General features: G+C 44.3%; 1 protein-coding gene across 9 annotated transcripts; it reads left to right on the forward strand.

The window, feature by feature from the left end:
- The first annotated feature begins 4,552 nt into the window (after positions 1-4,552).
- On the forward strand, positions 4,553-20,581 carry picalmb (phosphatidylinositol binding clathrin assembly protein b). 9 transcript variants are annotated; one of them, XM_056611173.1, is made up of 23 exons: positions 4,553-5,256; positions 8,480-8,622; positions 8,778-8,853; positions 8,977-9,079; positions 9,303-9,405; positions 9,907-10,018; positions 10,172-10,278; positions 10,430-10,471; positions 11,784-11,869; positions 12,373-12,496; positions 12,886-13,013; positions 13,356-13,456; positions 13,657-13,809; positions 14,278-14,361; positions 14,766-14,855; positions 15,610-15,726; positions 16,295-16,417; positions 16,788-16,818; positions 17,268-17,367; positions 17,577-17,636; positions 18,015-18,119; positions 18,625-18,733; positions 19,317-20,581. In XM_056611173.1, exons 1-22 carry the CDS (start codon positions 5,127-5,129, stop codon positions 18,715-18,717), a joined length of 2,211 nt encoding a protein of 736 aa, XP_056467148.1. In that variant the 5' UTR covers positions 4,553-5,126; the 3' UTR covers positions 18,718-18,733; positions 19,317-20,581. The 9 variants fall into 9 exon arrangements, with proteins under 9 accessions (XP_056467148.1, XP_056467147.1, XP_056467150.1 ...); XM_056611172.1 differs by having other exon boundaries at positions 4,554-5,256; positions 12,880-13,013; XM_056611175.1 differs by having other exon boundaries at positions 4,556-5,256; positions 9,303-9,396.
- The last annotated feature ends 555 nt before the right edge of the window (positions 20,582-21,136 follow it).

Here is a 21,136-nt window from a genome sequence, read left to right on the forward strand (position 1 = left end):
CTTCCCGATGAGGAAGAGCTGAAATCAAATAGGACACGCACGTACAAGCAGACCAGCGCTATTCAGAGCCCGCAGGAGGGCTGCATTCACCTGTAAAGAATACATGGTAATGGTAAGCAAACCCGCACCAGCTTACTTTAAACATCCCACCCACTCGATGACCTAGTTGACTTGCACATAGAATGCGCTCAACGTCTGTGCTTCTTCAAAAACAGGATTAGCTTATTGATGGGCCCTTACCTGACCTGCAAAATAACATTGTTGAAATGTTTTTCGAATGTATTTTTCGATCGATGCAGGATATTCTTCTATTTCAGGACAAAATCTGTTTCGGAAAAGTTTAATTTTGATTATTGCACCGATTGCACTTGTAATTCAGAAAGAAGAAAAAGACAAAAGAAAGCAGAAATATTTGTTAATAAATCATATTACACTATGCTTCACTATGCTATAGTAATACCATGTGATACTATCATATCTCTTTCTTTCATCTCCTACTCCCCTCTGACTTCTTTCTCCTGTTTTGTTCTCTATGAAAACAAATATATCCCCTATAGATTATTGTGTGTGCGTGTGTGTGTGTGTGTGTGTGTGGGTGAGTGTTTTTGTCAGTATGCATTTGTCTGAATAGTTTGTATGCTTGTGTATCCCTGTGTGCGCGGGTGTGTGTGCTAGTGTGTGTGTGTGTGTGTGTGTGTGTGTGTGTGTGTGTGTGTGTGTGTGTGTGTGTGTGTGTGTGTGTGTGTATGCGACCGCGTGTGTGTTCCCTATATATTGTGTGTTCAGGGACTTTCCACCGCCATGGCCAGCTGGCACAGGTAATACCTGGCAGATTGAATCTAGCCTATCTGATCAACCTGCAGCTCTCTGATACAACAAACACACGCATGTCTCATACATCTCTGCTGTCCGCCCGACCCCAGGAGAGCTGCTATAGGACATGCAAGGTTTAAACATAGCCAGGAAGGGAAAACAGATGCTTACCACTGATTCTGTTATATTAGTTAATTAACAATCAACAGTTCTATCACTGTCCACCTGCTGTTAGGAGCCAATCAAACCGTCTTCAATCCACCCACATGACCATTATGCACATAGAAAGCAAGCTGATTGTATGGAATATATATTTATTAAATGGAGGTAATAATGGTGTACCTAGGCAACGTGGCTGAAGTAGGCTTTTCTCTCTTCAAACATTTCAAGTATGTACCATTTATATTTGAACAATATTGTAAGGGAATCACAAGCCCCACTACATTTGATAAAATCAATATTTACTTTGATGTTCATATTGACTCTGAATACTGGGATGCAATGTTTACACTGATGTAAAACATATTCATCGTTTTAGTTTTGGGTAAATAAAAAGTTGTTAATGTGTGTACACATTACACAGAAATAAGTGTTGAAGGATTGGATAATTGGATTGAGGAGCATGAGGTAATGCTTTAAGTACCCACAAGGTGCTGTTTGTTTGTTTGCATTCTTACTTACTAACCTAAAGGCCCGGTAAAGAGGAAGGGTATTTTTTCTTTCGTTAAGGAAGCTTGAACAAATTACATAGGTGGGAAAACGACGGCAGCCGGATGGCTTTTGTTGATGTTCGTAACCCAAACCATGTGGAATAACGTAAGATATCTGACACACAACAGCGCTATGAATAGCATCAGGAAGTAAATAGGTTAATGATGACAGTCTAGAGATAGATACTACTATTGAACATGGGGGAGGGATAAAGTAGTTGACAACATAAAGCTACTTATTTTACAATATCGAATGGTCTGTGACGCATAGATGTTGGTACAGTAGAAGCCCCACAAAGGGCTCTATGTGCAACAACTGACAAAACATTCTCATCGAAAACAGAATAAAAAACAGCCCAGGGGATATAGACCTAGATACATCCAATACACATGTTGTCACAATTGTGGTGGATTACACACTTAATGATCACAGATTAAGTTCAACAAAAACAAAGGATTAAATTGATAGAACTGTGTTACCATGGAAATGGGCTGCCCCCTTGTGTTATCCATGTGCAACAACGCAGGTGGCTCTATTGGGTAATACCCTTTATTTATTTGTACCGCATTACATAGGCTTTGGTGGTACAAAAAAATCAACACTTGTCCGGGCATGTGCCATATTGAAAAACACGACTAATTTTGCTAACTCACATGGTTTAATGTTAAATCGATGGTAACTGTGTGGTTGCTCAGGGGAAATAACACCTTTTTAATTATAGCCTACTATTATAAACACGGCAAAAAAATAAATGAAACTGCAACAGCAGCTGTGCCAAAAGGTCAACAATAAAGGAGACCCATCCTATTGGTTCAGTTATTAAAAATATATTTAAAAATAAATATGCATAATACATAAAGAGAAATTTGGGGAAAACAGGGAAAACAGTTTTTTTTTTCTTCTTTGTTTTTTATATGCGTTGCTGGAGTTGTGTTCTGTTTTTGGAGCTTAGCAGGAGGGTATGGGCCTAACGGAGGAGAGAAGCGGGTAAGGTAGAAAGAGAGAGAGTGACAGAGAGAAAGTGTTAACAGTTCAGTGGGTACAATATGGTAACAAGTGTTAAGGAACAAATCAAATAATTCATTTAAACAACCTTTGTATTGCTTGTGCAAATAAAAGCAGGGTTTTCTACATTTCAACCACATCAGCCACAAGCCCCCTTTAGACCCCTACGAAGGGGAGTCCACAAAGTGGGGGTCCGGCATTGCCAGAGCCCATTTTGATGTCTCCGTTATGGACAGCTAGCCTGAGGTTGTGGAGGATGTCCTCATTGCCCACTGCTTCCTCGTGTTGCAGGGTGCTCTTTGAGGTGTGAACCTCGGTTGGGGCTTGATTTGAAGCAATGCAGCCTAGATAGGTGCCCTCTTCTGTATTGATCAGGACATACCTACCGCTAGACCCCCTTGGTGAAGTCAGAAGTGTAGGGGTTCATGAACATGCCAATGTTTCCTCTTCTTACAGGAGGACAGAGCGTCTGGTTCTCCCATGGAAGGAATTGTCAAGGACTTTGTCACAGGGCCAATATACCAGGAGATCTGCATTGAGGCGGGTTCCTTTGATGTCATCCCTTCCAAGGATGGCTCTGATGAGTGTAGTCAAGCAGAGGCTGGAACACAATCATCTTCCAGAGGGAAGCTGAGACTCTGTTGGCCAGCCTCCCCCCCACAAGGTCTTTGCTTATGATGTCAATAGTGTACCGCTGGGTAGTGTCTCTTTTGACTCGCTTGGGTGCACAGGATATTTCAAATTGGTCAGCCCTCAATGTCCTCTGAGGTGAGGGTCAAGGGGGAATGAGGCATTGAACCTATCTGCCTTGATGTGAGGAGGGTGGATGAAGAATGGAACCTCCGAGTCCTCTTCCGAGTCTGCAGGCGCAAGAGCTCGGGGGCAAAGACCAACTCCATCCCTGACCTGAGCCGGCACATACAAAGAGTTGATGTCCCTAGGGGAGCATGTAGGGACATCAACTGCTTGACTCTGGCGGGACTATTAGGCCGGGGAACTAATATGGGTATAACGCCCCCGCAGGAAGAAGGGACATTGGCCTAAGTTGGACTTCCACTGGGTCGGCCCCTGTAGAGTGTTAGAAATGATTGGGGAGGTGGTGTACAGTGATCAGCCTCCGCCTAGAGGCAGAAAAGTGGCACTGCATAGGGAGAGGCTTGCCCCTTACAGGGGTGGGGCTCCCCTGACACCGAACTCCGAGCCCCCCTTCCCCTGTCCCCCCGCAGCCCCCTGCCGCTACACCAGAGAGGAACCCGGCGTCTCAAGACAGTTTTGCCACTCCCCAGCTGGGGCAGAGGCCACCGTCTCCCAGCTGGTTTGAAGACTTTGTTTGCCCCCTCGGGGACGAAGGACTTTCTTGAGGGGAGGGGGGGGTTCAGTGTTATGGTAATGATTGGGTGTGCTCAGAAGGAGGAGGTGGGCCTTGGGGAGCTGAGATAGGGTTAGGGTAGAGAGAGAGAGAGAGCTGAAAAGTGTTAAGTAAATAAGAGTACATGTTCATCGTGGTTATGGTCTACAATAATGAGCAACGAATAAAAATGTTCATCTAAACAACCTGTTTGCTGCTTGTGAATATATACAGGGGCAGGTTGCGCCCTATAATTGCCTAGGTAGTTTGCCTTAAGAAAAGCCTGTGGCTCTCCTTACTAATATGATTTCATTATTCATAACATTTAGTCCTCTTATAGCCTAAGTGTTGACGTTTCCAAAACTATCGGTGAATTTTGATAGTCCAAGAACCCTTTTTGCTAAATAATTGTGCAACAGCTGTTGACCAACTGTTGTTTTGGAGATTTTGGAAATGTTTTTTGGAAGTGTTCCTGTTAGTCTGTACAAATCGTTAGCGTGTAGCGTGCGTTTTGTGTGTGAAGAGCAAATGCAAATTATTTTCTTGTATGGGAATTGAGGTCATTTACAAATAGGTCAACCACAGAAGGGATATCATTATCCAAAAGTTCCCATGTGTAAGCCTATTGTGTGTGCAGGCCCACATTCAAGGATAATTACAATGTACACCTTCACCAAAGATAATTGCAGGGGAGTCAGTCAATACTAGAGTCTAAAGTCTGGCTCCGGTGTGCTGAACGTCATACACTCATCTACCCAACACCCTTACGCTATGAGAGCAGAGCAGGCCCGCCATTTCCCTGACTGCATGTAGCACTTTAAAGCCAGCAGCAGGAGTGGCGACTACCGACACGGACCGAAACGCACCGGGATCTAGAGATCGGAATGAGCGATAGACAGAGACGGCGGGGCGAATGAGTCAGCGAGTGGACCCTGTGCTGCCAAATGTACCGCCATAGCTTTATGAAATATAATTTATTCGCAAGCGGAGTTTGAATTGTAGGAAACGGAGCGGCCGAGCTTATATATTTATTCATATTTATGTGGATCGCTTCTCTTTCTTACGCCCTCCTCTGGTTCTCGTCTGGTCGTTCGTCTTGTTTTTTTTTTTTACCATTATATTTCCCAAGGTGGGAAAGGGGTCGGGGGTTTGGAGGCTTGGATAGTCCTGGATCGTTTTGAAAGCAGCAGAAGAAGGAGAGCCGGTGTGTCGCTGTGTCTGTAATTCTTTGTTGCATCCATAAAGGAAGATGTCGGGGCAGAGCATTACGGACCGGATCACCGCAGCCCAGCACAGTGTAACGGGCTCGGCTGTGTCCAAAACAGTATGCAAGGCCACGACCCACGAAATCATGGGTCCCAAAAAGAAACATTTGGACTGTAAGTATCCCGAATAAAACCCCAATGTGTGGCCATTCTGCGGATTAAACGCATAACAGCAGAGTTATTGCGACGGTACCAACAGGGCCCCAAAGCCTCGACAGAGTAGGCTATGCTGTTGACTCTTGATGCGAAATCGCCCTTTTAAAGCGAGGTTGTGTACCATATAAAATACAAATACTGAAGTAAACCCAGCAATAGTGCTTATAACACCGACCTTAAAGATATTATCGTCACGTATTCGTAAGAAGTAGTTCGCGTTAGTTGAATTCCCCCCATTCAATCGCTGTCAAACTCAGGTTAGCTAACGTAGCAGTCGTTTAGCGCTGTCTACAATGACTGACCAGATTTGTTCTTTTTTTATTATAACACAATATTGCATGACAATTTGACTGCATTTGGTGCATTCTTGTCGTATACAATGTAAGGAGACTCTTTTTTGCTCATTGTTATACAACAGAACAGGCTGTTTGGGATGCTAAGATGTAGAGTTGCCGACAGGGCCCGTTATGGGCCTGGAATTAAAAGTTACAATGCGATCTATGCCGGTTCCACTTCCATCATTATTATCTATAGCTGTTGCCACTGTGATTGGGGCAATCAGATACATAATTGTTGTTTACAGACTAAATAATGCTACGGCCTGTATGACACATTTCTCATTATGATCTCGTTATATACTAGGGCCACATTGGTGTAATCCGTTATGCAGTATTATTGCATTATTTCCCTATTTACATGTAGGATTCTTCTACCCCCACCACACATTACCCAGGTTAAGACGATGTCAGAGGACCACAGGATGGTATTCATAATAGAAAGTTAACATTATTTTAGTCTGCTCGTGATAGACATAGATGATGTCCTGGGACTCGAATGGTCCCAACGTATATAGATAGATATATAGATGCATTCATCGTCACTGACCTACTCTCTTTTAAGACGTTGGCCTGTGGTGTCTGTATTTAAACCCTCCATACATAGCAGCTATAAATGTGAGGAAATGTTATTGAACTTGAATAACTGGATAAGCGATTGAAGAAAGTGGTTTATCTAAACCAAGCATGATGTATTTTAAAGTGGCAGGGCTTTAGTCTCTATTGATATACCTCCACACCTGTTGGCCCAAGCAGGTCTTCTCTGCTGCGGCTGGGATGAGTTAGGGGGAGCTGGCAAAGCGTTGAAATATTGTTGGTCCAGCCAAACATAGCTAGCCACTCAATGTGTGACTCGAACTCATTCCCTCCTACTTATGCACAGAGAACAGAGAGCCTATACAACCATTCTCCCTTGTTCATGCATACACAGTACAATGGGTTTAGGTCACTGTCAGCACCGCTGTGTTGCAAACAACTAGTTTTAAAGAAATGTTGTTGGAAAGGTATTGATTTATCATTACGTTTTCTTCTAGAATATTTTAATTTTTAATTTTTTTATATTTGTCAGAGCAATATATTTGGATGGGAAATATATAAATATTGATTGAAATTAAATGTTATAGTCTCACCCAGCCCTGTATAATGGAAATCTCTTTCCTGGACTCACTATACAAAAAATGCGTTTTAATTCATGAATGATCATGCAATTTGTTTTTGCTTAATTCCTGTGCTTAGATACAACACATTTATCAGGTGATGTGACTAAATGCAGTACAATTAGACATCACAATGGCTGCAGCTGAAGTTTACATATTTATTGCATGGACAAAAATGAGACAATGTGTATAAAAAAGTTGTTAGGGACATTTTTTATGAGGTTGGTTCACACAGTCTGTGTCTCAATGGGAAACTGTTCCAGGGTTTAGTCCGCAGGTACAGTAACAGGCAGCCCACCCCTTGAAGACACTCAGTTGAAAACATGAATCAGTACCAAGATCTTGTGTAAGTGTATGTTCCCATTAGCCTCATTAATATACTAAACAGCTTTCAATGTTCATTGGGAGAGCAAGCTCATACAGGCATGACATTGAGAACCTTAGATAGACCTACTGCCTGCCTCTGCTTGCTACCCTCTCTGGGTCATTCAGGCATCTATCCTCCTCATCCTGCTACTACTCCGGAAGGTTATCCTGTCCTACTTTAAATCCTGCTTTGACTCCAGAAAACTGGCAAATATAGGGCAGAAAGTGAGGCCCAATTACACTGTCAATCCTGTCACTGCAGTGACTGGCAGGGCCAATAGCAGCCCCCCTGGATTTGCTGTTCGTGCTCGCATCGATAAACTAGCACTCTTTGGGATGAACGCAAAGAGAAAATATATTTTTTTGTAAGGAGGAACTGGCATTAGAAAAGCCATGCATTATGACACATTAATGCACTTGTCTTCCAGACATCAAATGCTATGGCATTCTCAACATAATCATTGTAATGATGTACTCATCTTTAGGGAGTTTTTGACATCCCTTGTTCTGATGGTGACATGCGTTTGATGACACGACACAGCTATACATTATGACAGCCATAGTTTCTAGAGCAGGAATTACTACTAGTGAGTGGCAATCAATTAAAAAAAGTTAACTCATTCCATCCTAATTTGAATTCATTCTATTCCTATTGCTTTCAAAAAATGTCCATGCATCGGTATAGGACATTTATTAACGAGTGGGCCAGGTGATATGGCAGAATGCAAATGGTAGGAATCAAAACCCTCTGTGGAATTTTTTAATCATTTAGTCTAATAATGATTAAGGCTGCATATCAGTATATTAATATACAACAATAATATATGTATTATGTATTGTATGTTGCCTGACCTTGCAACAACACTGATATGAAAGATAATGCTTGGTTTAATAAGGGTTTCCCAGGCACAGATATATTGTGTCTATTCTGGATGTTTGGACAGCACACTAATCTAAGGCCCTGCATTATGACCTGGACATAGAGTTATTTTATGATTATCAGGATATTGGGTTATTTGTGCTAGGCCTACATGAATTGGGGTGATACTAATTTAGTTCCTGGCCAGGGTTCAAAGACCAGTAATAAACGGGCATATAATATGTGTTTGCGATGATGTGATGGGCGGGTGTCCAGCCTTGTAACAAGCAAATTTCTGAGACTAAAGTGAGATTTTTTTTGGAGATGCACATCACATGATGATCCATGACGTCCATGATATAATGAACAATTGGGCCTATTTAAAATGAGAACTGGTGAATCACCGTGTAACTATTCTCCTGTTTACAAAGCACTAAGTTCCTGGCCATTGTGTTGTTACTCAGATCTGATCCACTGCACCAACGAGATGAATGTGAACATTCCTCAGCTGGCGGACTCACTGTTTGAGCGGACCACCAACACCAGCTGGGTGGTGGTCTTCAAGTCCCTCATCACCACACAACACCTCATGGTCTATGGCAATGAGGTGAGCCCGGTCAATACAACAAGTATTTACTGTCCGATTTTTACTGCTTGCTGTATCTAAAATGTCAACTGCCAAGTATATCATCAAAAGCACCATAGCTTACAGAAAACCAAACTATAATCAATGGCTGTCATTTTATTTTTGTTTCGTAACAGCGTTTTGTCCAGTACTTGGCTTCAAGGAATACATTGTTCAACCTCAGTAATTTTTTGGATAAAAGTGGGCTACAAGGTAAACGACACACTCATCTTCAATCAATCAATTAGCTTCCGGATGTTTACTTGTTATACAGTTAAGTGCATGCATGAGTCGTTTTGGAGTCAGAGGAACATATATTTGTGATGTCTCTTGCAGGGTATGACATGTCCACATTTATCCGGAGGTATAGTCGCTACCTCAACGAGAAGGCAGTCTCCTATCGACAGGTGGCCTTTGACTTCACCAAAGTAAAGCGAGGGTAAGAATTGAAAACTACAAAACACTGACTTTTAAAAGATTTTTAGCTTTTGAGTCAATGATATTTACTTATAAATATGGGTACAACAAAAAAATTGTCCGATGCTGATTATTTCTCAATCCCCTCTCTCTCTTACTCTCTTTGCTACCTTTATCTTGTGGGCGTGTCTTCTCTCCTGACCCCTTCCCACCCACTCTTCCACTACTACTTCTACTCTATGCAGGGTGGATGGAGTGATGAGGATGATGAACACAGAAAAGCTGCTCAAGACCATCCCTATCATCCAGAACCAGATGGATGCCCTACTGGACTTCAACGTGAGTAGTGTAAGGAGAAACCAGATGCTACTGCATGAGTTCTTTTTTTAAGTTCCCAACCACTGGGCAAGGTTCATTTGCATGAAGTTTAAATATATATTCTTTACGCCATTGGCGTCTTTGCAAGGCATGCTACATAAGTTAAAATTCATTTGGATTCCGTTCTTCCCTAGGGTTGGCGGCACTGTAATTATAAGGCAATCATATGTCAAACTATTTTTGACAGACAAATAAATATTAATAAATAATCATTCGTAATGGATAGGGAAGTAATATAGATTTAATTGTAGACTACATTAATGTACAAACAAAATGTTAATTTCATTGTTATAATGAGTCAGGACTTGTTATTAGAGATAGTATTTCCAGGGATTCAAGATGGTAAAAATAGTCTGATAAGAGTTTCTGTGAGTCAGTGGTTTTTCGATCACCCTTGCTCTGTAATTCTGTCTGCAAAGACTGCAAATGCACAAGCTGATTGTGAACTCACTCTGGTCTCCTCTCCTTCAGGTCAATGCCAATGAGCTCACTAATGGAGTCATCAATGCTGCGTTCATGCTCCTGTTCAAAGACTCCATCAGGCTCTTCGCTGCGTACAACGAAGGGATTATCAACCTGCTTGGTAAGAGTAATTACAGGATAGCTTTTATCCCCCCATTAACCAACTTTTGTTCTATTAAGTCAAAGTGGACATTGCCTCTTAGCAATACACTAAGACATATCCATGTTGTATGTTCCAAAGACTAAGAAGTACCTTTGTTTGTTACAAATGCAGAAAAATACTTTGACATGAAGAAGACCCAGTGTAAAGAAGGCTTGGACATCTACAAGAAGTTTCTCACCAGAATGACCCGGATATCAGAGTTCCTCAAAGTAGCGGAGGTAGCTATCAAACGATGCTCTTAGGTTTTATTGAATTGTATAAATGAAATTTAGATGCCATTATTACTTGGCTAGAAAAGGGAACAGTACATTGATTGTGTGATGATGCTAAGCCAATATATATCAATCAATTCTGTTTTCCGTTTAACAGCAGGTGGGAATTGATCGAGGGGACATTCCGGATCTTTCTCAGGTAAGCATAAAAACGCCGGAGCAGTAGTTGGTATCAGACTTGCCGCAGGCCTACACAGGCAACGTACAGCGATATGCTGCCTAGTACCTTTTTCTTTTGGGCTGTACAAAGATAAGGCAGAACCTCTTTCTTTCAATCTATGTTTCTTTCAATTATTTTGCCCAGAACGTTTGCCTAGAAACAGTCTACATACTGAACAAAATGCATACACCCCACCCTGTACAAATGTTCCTTCAAGATAAGACACTGCATGATATTCTTTATCGCATGTCGCCAACAAAGACCCTTTTTCCTCCAAGTCTTCCTCTACTTCTTTTCTATTTGTTTGTGTCTTTTAGCGCTCTCTCTCTTCCACCTTTTTACATTAAATAAAGGTGATAAAGGCAAGCTTTCGGTGAGCTGACTAATTCAGATGAGAAGGCCTGCTACTGCAGTCAGAACTTGTGTGTCTTCACCATGTGTATTGCAAGCCCTACATTCTAACCCAAGTGCACATACTGGGGTATGTCAATTGTAAGTTTAAGCAAGTCACCCTCTCTCCCATACTGTAACAACGACACAGGCACACGCAAACACTCGCACACACACGCACACACACACACATAACTGGTCACTGCTAGTCACCACCTTTATATTCTGTATTTTCCCTTTATCTTTCCACTTTAGTTCACAGTTTGTGTAAGTACTATCATCTCACTCTTCTTTCGGTGTCTGTGACTTGCTTTAGTGTTGTCTCTTTGCATGCTCCTGCTCTGACTCTGTCTCTCCTACATCGTGGTGAAAAACAGTTGAAGGAAAAAAGTCTCTCCGTGGTAAATCATGTAATTCACTTTGTGTCCCATGAGGTGTACCCCCCCCCCCCCCCCCCAATGTAGCTCATGTTGACAATGGCTGCCCCAATGGGCATTGTTACAGCGACCAATGTCCGAGCCACGCTGCTTGGACATTGGATCGGCTCCGTGATGGCCAAGTTGTGAGGTGCCTCATTTCACATACGTCGTCTTCCTCGCTCATCCAAAGTGGCTTCTCAGCTGGAATGCAATCATTGCACAGCGGTGGGCTAACTCATAACTCAACGTTTTTGCCATTTCTTAACATTTAACTTGACTTCAATGCACAGAAGGGCACCATAGTCACTTGTCAACACGTTGTTAGTATAGTGTAGCATTTTTAGTCTTTAGTCCTTAGCAGAACTACATAGAAACCCCCTAACATTGCCTTGCCCACCCCTGGCTCAGCAGTTCTTGATGCCCAAACAGACAGATGTTCATGTTGTGAGATCGATGCTAACTTGGTGCTCTTGGCCCGCCAGGCTCCCAGCAGTCTCCTGGAAGCCCTGGAGCAGCACTTGGCCTCCTTAGAGGGCAAGAAGGTCAAAGACTCCACCGCTGCCAGCAGGTAGGTGCTTCTCCGGTCTCCGGCTTCAGTTCCCTGAACCTTTTTGGCCCAGGACCATCCTAACATTTTGTGCTGTTAAACAAGGAATGAGCTCACACCACTCCAACGCACTTATTGTATGTTGTACGTCCTGGTACTTAATGTACGCACTTATTGTCTGCGTACACTTGCACTTAAAAATAGTACATAGCATTGTGTAGCATCTTCTCCTACCCTGTATACAACCCTTTGTTGTATACAGGGAATGGGGTTAACCTAACAATTGTTAGTGCTTGGCACTTGGTTCTATGAACATCCTTACTGTACCGACAGCAATATATTGTTTCTCTTCTGACAAATGTACTTTTTGTAAGTCGCTTTTGGTAAAATTGTCTGCTAAATGTTAACGTTAATGTCATAAGCAATTTATTAGAGAGATGGTGTTGGGACACTCTCCAATACAGTATTCACAATTCAGTCCTCAAATACACAAATGTTATACAAATGTGTTTTTTGGTCTCCAGGGCGAGCACCCTGTCCAACGCGGTGTCGTCTCTAGCGAGCACGGGGATGTCGTTCACTAAGGTAGACGAGCGGGAGAAGCAAGCGGCTCTGGAGGAAGAGCAGGCTCGGCTCAAAGCGCTTAAGGTACGGCCGTGGTTGAAAGGACTCAGAACTGTTTTTTTTGCCAAAGTATAAATTGTTCAGGGTTTTCATCTTGGTGCAGGTGTTAGCATTTATTCAGGACAATAAATACAAATATGCAACAAAACGTATGAGACAATCAATAGGAATACAAATACGGTATTTGCGGCAGTATTTGCAATGTAATATGCATAATTAAAGTTCAACAGATCACAGGGGAGGGGAAAGTAATCCAAAGTGTTTCACTCGGCGTGAGTTTAACCAGGAAAACAAACAAACAACCACACGACACCCCATAGCAACCGCAGTACACAATAACAAGGGCGTCAAAACGCGACCGCCATGGTGGCTTTCGTTGGGGGTTCTGAAACTTGTCCTTTTCTTAGGAACAGAGGCTGAAGGAGCTGTCTAAGAGGCCCTCTTTCGCCACGACCGACACGTCGCCCGTCTCCACCACAGGGGGCACCATCAGCACAGCCCCGGCCATCGACCTCTTCTCCACCCCCAGCTGCTCCAACGGGTACACTCATTAGTGGCTCTGTAGAGAGAATCGATTGTTTGTTCTTTTTAAAGCGAAAGATTCGCGATTTAACGCTCGCCTGAAGGATATTTACTTGATTTATGCTGATGAAAATCCGGGAATATTTCGGTGGTTGCATGCACTCTTTATGTCCATATATAAATCTTGAGTAAAAGCTTTTTTTTTATGAAACTGTGGCTCTTAAGCGCACCATATAATACTTAATAACGCCACATCTTACATTGTACTGAGCTTTAGTTTTCTTATTTCTAACCAATTCCAAATGATATCATGGGTGTTTTGATCGACGGTTGAGGTGACAGGGCGTTTTCCTTCCCGCAGTGCTCTGAAGATGGAGAGCGACCTGTTCGACCTGCAGTCCACCTTCCAGCCCTCCATGCAGTCTGGCTCTGCGGGCCTCCCAGTAGCGACTGCCTGGGCAGGTAAGGACCCATGGCCCACCACGTCGCAACACCCCCCCCCATCTCCACAATCAACTTCAACCAGCCCTCCTACTGATCTACTCTGACCTGTTGTGCATGCTCTCTGATGTCCACCCCTCTTACCTTCTCGTTTACTTCTGCCTGTCTCTCTCACTCGCTCTCTCTCTCTGTGTCCTCCCTTCCTCTCTGTGCCTTCCTAGATCCTTTCACCTCTGCCGAAGCTGGGGACGACTCCATGCCAAACCTTAACCCTTTCCTCTCAAAAATCGTTGTCGATGCCGCGCACATACCTGTCGTGTCTTCGGACGGTGTTAGCTTTCCCTCTAGGACGTCCGCCCATGAAATGTTTGGCGGTAAAAGGCCTTTTTTTTGTCTATCCCCCCAAAACCCCTCTTGTCTCTCCTGTAGCCCCACTGGTGTTACTTGTCCGTAGCAATGCTCAGTGTCTCACATGCATGGTTAATGTGTAAAGCTCGATTTGGAGCGTTAATAAGCTATATCTGTGTGTAAAGTTTTCCTGGTTATTATCTTATTATTATTATCTCTTTCTTCCTCGTCTTTAATGTTATTTATATTTATTTAATAATTCATGCCAATTTTAATGGTCACAGAATACTGTGCATTCAGCCAATCAGAAAGACATGTGGGCGTGTACCAACTCCCAGTAGAACCCCTCCTACCCTCCCATCTCCGGCCATACGACACAACGTGTTATATGCAGAAATATAGATCTAGATCTATAGAAATATAAAGCAATAACCATAGAGGTAATAAGTTGAAATCTGTTTTTTCTTTGACCAACACTATGTTTGATCCTCCAGATCGTTACAATCCCTTTATTGACACAAACTCGTCCGTTTCAACCAATTACAAACGTACAGTGCGGATAGAACACTCCATGTCAGGTACTTTGATGGACCCCCATCTAAGCCTATGTTTCCCCACTTGGCAAACATAGGGTGTTTCTTTATTTTTTTTTACCCAATACAATCCCATGGACCTTATAAAACGTTTTGATACAACCCTCATCTAGGTGGTTTAACCTGCCTTTGCTATCCCTTAATTGATTGCAGAACTGAATATAAATCCCTGATATCCTCCCTCCCATAGGCTATTCTGTCTCTGCTACTTAAAATTAACCAAATTGATCTTAAACCTTGAATTAAAATCAGCCTTCCCTTATTTAATTATCTTCTCCCGCTGTTTTTCTTTCTGCCCTGGCTCGTTTACCGGCACTGTCCTGAAATCCCTTCTCTATTGGTCTGTCTCCTCTTTCTTTCTACTTCCTACTTTCTGCTTCCGGCGTCAGACTCCTTCTGTGGTCCAGCGCCAGGTCCCCAGCACCACCACCAGCCTCCCTACCCCACCGAGTCCTCTGCCGTAGCAGGTCTATTCAGAGGTATTGTACCTAGCTGTACGCCCAGGACAGAGCTCCAGCCAGACCTCCCCTAGGAGAGGGGTAGAAGCCCCACGTCGGAGGGGTTTACTTTAATCACGGCCATCCCAGTTTATTTTTAAAGCTCAGCTGTGATTTGCTACCCCTCATAACACAGAGTACAGAGAGTGACACACACAGCAGCCTGGTTTAAAACAACCCCAGTCAGGTGGTTATAATCCAGTGGCTAGGTCGTAGGTCGCTGTTGTCTATGTACATAGCATCTAGGGCTGCTCGATTATGGGAAAAATCATAAACACGATTATTTTGGTCAATATTGAAATCACGATTATTCAAACGATTATTTTTGAGTTTGAAAACATGTTGTATTTATTCAGCATGTCTCTCCCCAAAAAAACTTTGGAACTGAGAACCTTGAAAATTCGCCTTAAAAAAATACACAAAATAACAAAAGGAACTTTGAAAATCGCCTTAAAAAAAAAATCTAAAATACAGATATGTATCCAGCTGTTCTGCCCTTTCTATAAACATTAAATAAAAGAAAATATATACAAAAATAAATAACTAGATTATGTTAATTTTGTGATCGTTTGACGCTATGATCGAAATCACGATCAAAATTCGCCCAGCCCTGATAGAATCCATGACTAGCATCCATCCATGACGTCTTGAGATTTATTCTGAAATGGTGCGCCGGTGGTGGTTTTCTAACGGCGTTCCCTCACCCCCTCCTGCTGTGTCTCTCGCTCCCCTATAGGGTACTCCACGCCACAGCCTGCCTCCCAGCAGCCCACTCCGTCCGGGGGCCTGCAGGTCGACTTTGAGTCGGTGTTTGGAGTCAAAGCGGCCGGCGGCAACGTCCTGGTTTCTGACGGTGAGGACACACTCAGACACACACCCAGAGAGAGAACCCTGGAACTGACATGGGGTTTAATATTTAATGTGGTTTCTGTGTACTCGAGGTAGGGCTCCAGGTTGTTTGAGTTCAAACAGGGCAGATTCCAGGCCCCATTCCGTCTCACCGCAGTCGATACAAAAACATGTTTTCCAAAGGGAGAGGGTCACGTAACAGTATTTAAATGAAGTCACGGTTGTTTGTTGTTTTGTCATATTTTGAGAAATGGGTCACGACCTTGATAGTCAGGCCAGGGCGTCGTGTCAGCGCAACGTTGAATACACTCCAGGAAACGCATATTCATCTATGCAAATTATGTAAACGCACATCCACCCAATACACGCACAAACATTAACACCAAAGATTAAGATATGAATTGCTGTCCTTCCTGAGCAATAGTACAGGCTTCCTGATCGTCGAAGCGGCACTGTATTTAGCCAATTAGGATACATATATACATTAGCCTGTCATGGCTGATGTGTTGCCGCTGGTTTATATGTATATATATATATATATGTGTTAGAACCACCATCTGTTACCTTGCCAGATATCTCCGGGAGCATCCTGAAGCCAACTCTAGCGGGGTCCAGCCAGGGTCTGTGTTCCATGACGAACCAAGACCGGCTGGTGTCAGACGACCTTGACTCCTCCCTGGCTAACCTCGTGGGCAGTGAGTACCCCAGTCTAGTTCCTGTGATTTACTATTCCCTTTATCCTTGTCTTTCTGTCAAGGGATGTTTTATATCTCTCTTCCCACATTCTTATCTTGATAATGGCACTGAACGTCTCCGTACCGTGATATATCTGTTTTTGTATTAAGGGTAATATGATAGTATATTCTTTTTTAAACGCCACACTATCAAAGCGATCTTAGTGGACGCGCGTAGGAGAGGAGACGATAAGCGGAGATTATCGTATGATGCGCAACATCGTGTTACATAATCCATGTCAGCAGACCAACAAATCACGATAAACAAATCACACCGTGCTGTCACGGCCAAAGACCATCACTCTGCTCACACCTCGCTCTCTTCCCACAGACCTCGGCATCGGAAATGGAACCTCGAAAAAGTAAGTGGCACCCCAAAGACATGAGTGGACACAAAGAAAAACACACATGTCAACACAAATACACACATATATGGTTGGACACACATTCATGAATTGACACACACACACACACGCATACATGGGCAAAAACACATACACGCACATGCGCACACACACACACACACACACACACACACACACACACACACACACACACACACACACACACACACACACACACACGCTTGACTGCCCAAGCTCATGCAAGGACACATGCAAACACACACGCACACACGCAACCCCCCCAACGACCATATAAATAGTGTCACGAGTGTGACCTTTTTTTTATTCCGCCGTCGCTTAGCTACGCGACAACATACAAACAAACAAACATCAGCGCTGTGGGCCAGCGTCCGGGAGCTGCAGCTAGCCCGGAGCCGTGGCTAATATTAGCATGTCTGAACCCACAGTGACATCCACTGGAGTCAGCCGGGGGAGAAGAGGCTGACAGGAGGCACCAACTGGCAGCCCAAGGCTGCGCCCTCCACGACCTGGAACCCCGTCTCCATGGTGATCACACAAAGGCCCCTGTCATCGTAGCAGCCCCCCCCCCCCCCCCCTCCCCGCGCTATACATTAACTATCGTCTGAGAAAGAAGGACGCTACGGCCTTCGCCGATGGCGCCGTTTTTTCCGAGGCTTTTGTTGGTGTGACAGAACGTTCTGTGCCACGAGTGTGTCTCCTTATCGGCTGTCTTGTGTTGTGTCTCTCTCCGGTAGCCCACGTCTGTCATGGCCTACCCCGCCACGACGCCAACGAACATGATGGGATACGGCATGGTAAGTGGCGTTCACCCCCCCCCGCCACCACGGTTCACACACTGTCACCCCTAACAGTTATCGTCATTTAACAAATCAATGTTTGTTTCGATTAATCAGTTTCATGTTTTTTTTTTGTGTCAGGGGGGCATCATAAACACACGGCATGTTAAGCCCTTTGAGACTGTACCTTTGATTAAGGGCTGCACAAATTAAGTCTTGTTTGCATTATTTTGACAAAAGCCAACTCTAAAGCCCACTTTTCATGCTAACAAATAACAAGGCTCCGTTACAATGCAACGTCATAAAACCAGGATCGGATGACACCGAGAAACACAGGGAAATGTAAAACATCAGCACTAACCTCCCCCCCCCCCCTCTGCCCTCCCTCTGCCGCAGCCCCCACCCATGGGTTCCATGGGGATGATGACCCAATCCACCATGATGTACAGCCAGCCCATCATGCGGCCCCCTAACCCATTCGGCTCTGTGTCCAGCGCGCAGGTACGAGTGAGCGCTTTGGCTCAGGACACCTTCACACGTTCGGTTGCCGTGGTGAACGTCTGTTAAAAAAAAAAAAAGGGCCAGGATTGTCCATCGTTGACCGGTTCGTTTGCCCTGTGTTCACTGGTGTCACGTGTCATGATCCCATCGTGGTGACAGCCCAGTGTGTGTGGTGGTGTGAGTGTGTATGATGTGGCCTCCGACGCTAACCCCAACACTGGGCCCCTTTATTCCCTCCTCCGGAGAAGGAAGCGCTGGATCGTCCATCCGTCCTTCGACTTGACTACCCTTGTTTATCTCTCCTTCACTTCCTTTCTGCCTTCCGTCTTCTCGTGTTGTCACCATGGCGTCCGTACTCCTGACTAATCTCTTGGCTCCGCCCCCTTTATACATATGTATTTTTAACTGACTGCTGTTGCCCCCCCGTCGCCCCCCTCCCCGTCGCCTCCCTCCCCCTCCCCCCCTCTATGCCCCCTCGTTTCCTCCTTCTTTCCTGCTGTCGTAGCCTTCTGCGGCCTCTAGTCCCTCCAGCCAGAGTCCTCTCCGCGCTCCGGGACAGGACCCATTTGCACAGCTCTCTCTCAAGGATTTCTTGTAGACCCGTCTCTCTCTAGGTACAGCTCTCTCTCTCGCTCTCTCTCTCCCTCTCTCTCTCTCTCTCGCGCATTCTCTCCCTCTCCCTCTCTCGCTCTCTCTCTCTCTCTCTCGCTCATTCTCTCTCTCTCTCTCGCTCTCTCGCTCTCTCGCTCTCTCTCTCTCTCTCTCTCTCGCGCTGACGCACTCGAACGCATGGGATTGCTCATGCTCTTTATCTTCTTTCCTCGTTACTTCCTGTCTTTCAACCTCCACATTTTTTACTCAAACCTTGTTTTATCGTTATCGTTAATGTCTCACCTGGTTGTGTTTTCGTTTGTGTTTTATTCTCGTTTTGGAACATTTCAGATCATTGTCTAGTACAAAGCCACTACATTTTCAACTAATATCCAACTAATATCCAAACACAATGATCAATGTACAACTTTGCTAGCTAGTCTTATTGGCCATATTATACATTAATTGATTAGACTTAGAAAACCCTATCACAATTTTTGTGTCACATTTGTGACGAAAGAAAATGGTACGCAATTGATTAAGCCATATAAGAAATCAGCCAATGTCTATTAAATAAGTGTGACCTAATGTCTCCCCTCTCCCCAGATGCAGTTCATGTAATGGTGGCTGGGAGAGTCTCTGTGAGGACCAAGCACTTAGTGCCGGGCTCTGTCTACGACGCTGTCCAACTCTTCAGAGAAACCTCCTCCAACCCGACCCACACACCGACACACAGACACACACAGACACACACACACACACACACACACACACACACACACACACACACACACACACACACACACACACACACACACACACACACACACACACACACACACACACACACATACACACATACACACACACACACACACACACACACACACACATACACACACGCACACACACACTTTCGAATACAAGACATGTCACGAACAGAGTGGTCGGCAATGACTGTCCGAAACCATGGCAACCGTCTCCGAACGACATATTGGACAAAACCCCTGCTGGCCCGTTCGATTATTACGCAAATTTGTCCCCAAGACTTCAAGTGATGCTGCTGTCCAACCGCCCCCCCCACCTGCTCCCCTCTCCCCCTCTACCCCTTCCCTCCCCTCCCCTCCCAAATGTTGAGGGTCGCTCCTCACCCATTTTACAGTGTAACCTGTAAAGATAGTTATGGGTGCTGAGAAACTGTTTATCATGTTTATGTACACGGTGTTGGTTGGACAAAAAAAAAAAAGCTTGTCGTTCTCCTTAAGCGGGAAAGGGAGGGGGAGGGGGGGGGGAAGGGGTGACGCTGAGGAGGAGGGATGTGGCGGGAAAATCAAGCGGAGTCCCCTTTTAACCTTTCTTCATCAGAACTCCATCATCGTCATCATCATCGATTTCCTCCTCCGGTAATTTAACTGTCACCGAGTAGTGATGCTAATGACGTTTACACCTGTTTAGTTTTTGTCTTTTTTACCGTGTTTACAGTAGACATTCCTTGTGTGTTGTTTGTATTTATTTATGATTATTGATTTAAGACTTTGGGGGGGGGGGGGGGCTGGGGCTGTAAAATGTACACTACATTGAACACCTGTGGGGTTGCTTCACCTTTAAATATGGATCTCAGACTGTATTATTGAGAGGTAGAGTAAAAAAAAATAGCTATTATATTAAATTACACCTATTAAGCGGAATGATAGAGCACTAAATATTCTCCAGTTTTTGTGTTAAGGACAATTTTTACTAGATGAAAATATTTCACCATCTCCGTTGTACTTCGAGTGCAGGGTGTAGAGTTTGAGTCAGTTACCTACAGTATATAGACAATTCTGTGCCTAGGGTTTTTTGCAATGGAAACATTTTCTGTCTAGTGGGGAGCGGGGAGGGGGGGGGGGGGGGGGGGGGAGATATGTCATCCACGATATCAGAAGCATCACAATGGGGAAATGGGTGGGCTCCGTTTTGCTTTAAGCTTGGCATGCCATTGACTCACTGACCGTACTCATGGCTGCCTTTTACTCTGAATGTGAAAGAGTTGTCTTCATGTTGCACACATCTTTCTGCGTCGGCCACGCCCCTCTTCTCGCCGACCCCCGCTGGAGGAGTCGGCGGAAAGGGAAAGGCCGAATATGGTCGTGGGACGTCGGGGATGGAGGAAGGGGTCACAGTTTGGATGTAAATTTAATTGTATAGAGATCCAGTGGAACAGGGCGGGGCGGAGCACTGTTGATCGGTGCTCTTTGTATATATTAAAAAAAGAATGACTGTTCACTCAGCGGGGATGGAAAGATGTATGAAATATGAAAGCAATTCAATCAAATTTGACTCTACCTAAGTTGGATTCAGGATTCTCTGCGTTGGTCTTAACGCAGCTATTTTTCTTTATGTAATTAGAATGTGTAGCAAAACGATGACTGAGGTCTTTTCTTTCT

This window comes from Gadus chalcogrammus, chromosome 16 (genome assembly GCF_026213295.1).
Source record: "Gadus chalcogrammus isolate NIFS_2021 chromosome 16, NIFS_Gcha_1.0, whole genome shotgun sequence".
NCBI classification, from domain to species: Eukaryota; Metazoa; Chordata; class Actinopteri; order Gadiformes; family Gadidae; genus Gadus; species Gadus chalcogrammus.

Coding starts and splice junctions, on each gene's coding strand:
- picalmb (XM_056611172.1), top strand. CDS start 5,127: ATGTCGGGGCAGAGCATTACGGACCGGATCACCGCAGCCCAGCACAGT. Junction 8,854..8,976: donor GGATAAAAGTGGGCTACAAG/GTAAACGACACA, acceptor TGTCTCTTGCAG/GGTATGACATGTCCACATTT. Junction 14,362..14,765: donor GATAGAACACTCCATGTCAG/GTACTTTGATGG, acceptor TTCCGGCGTCAG/ACTCCTTCTGTGGTCCAGCG.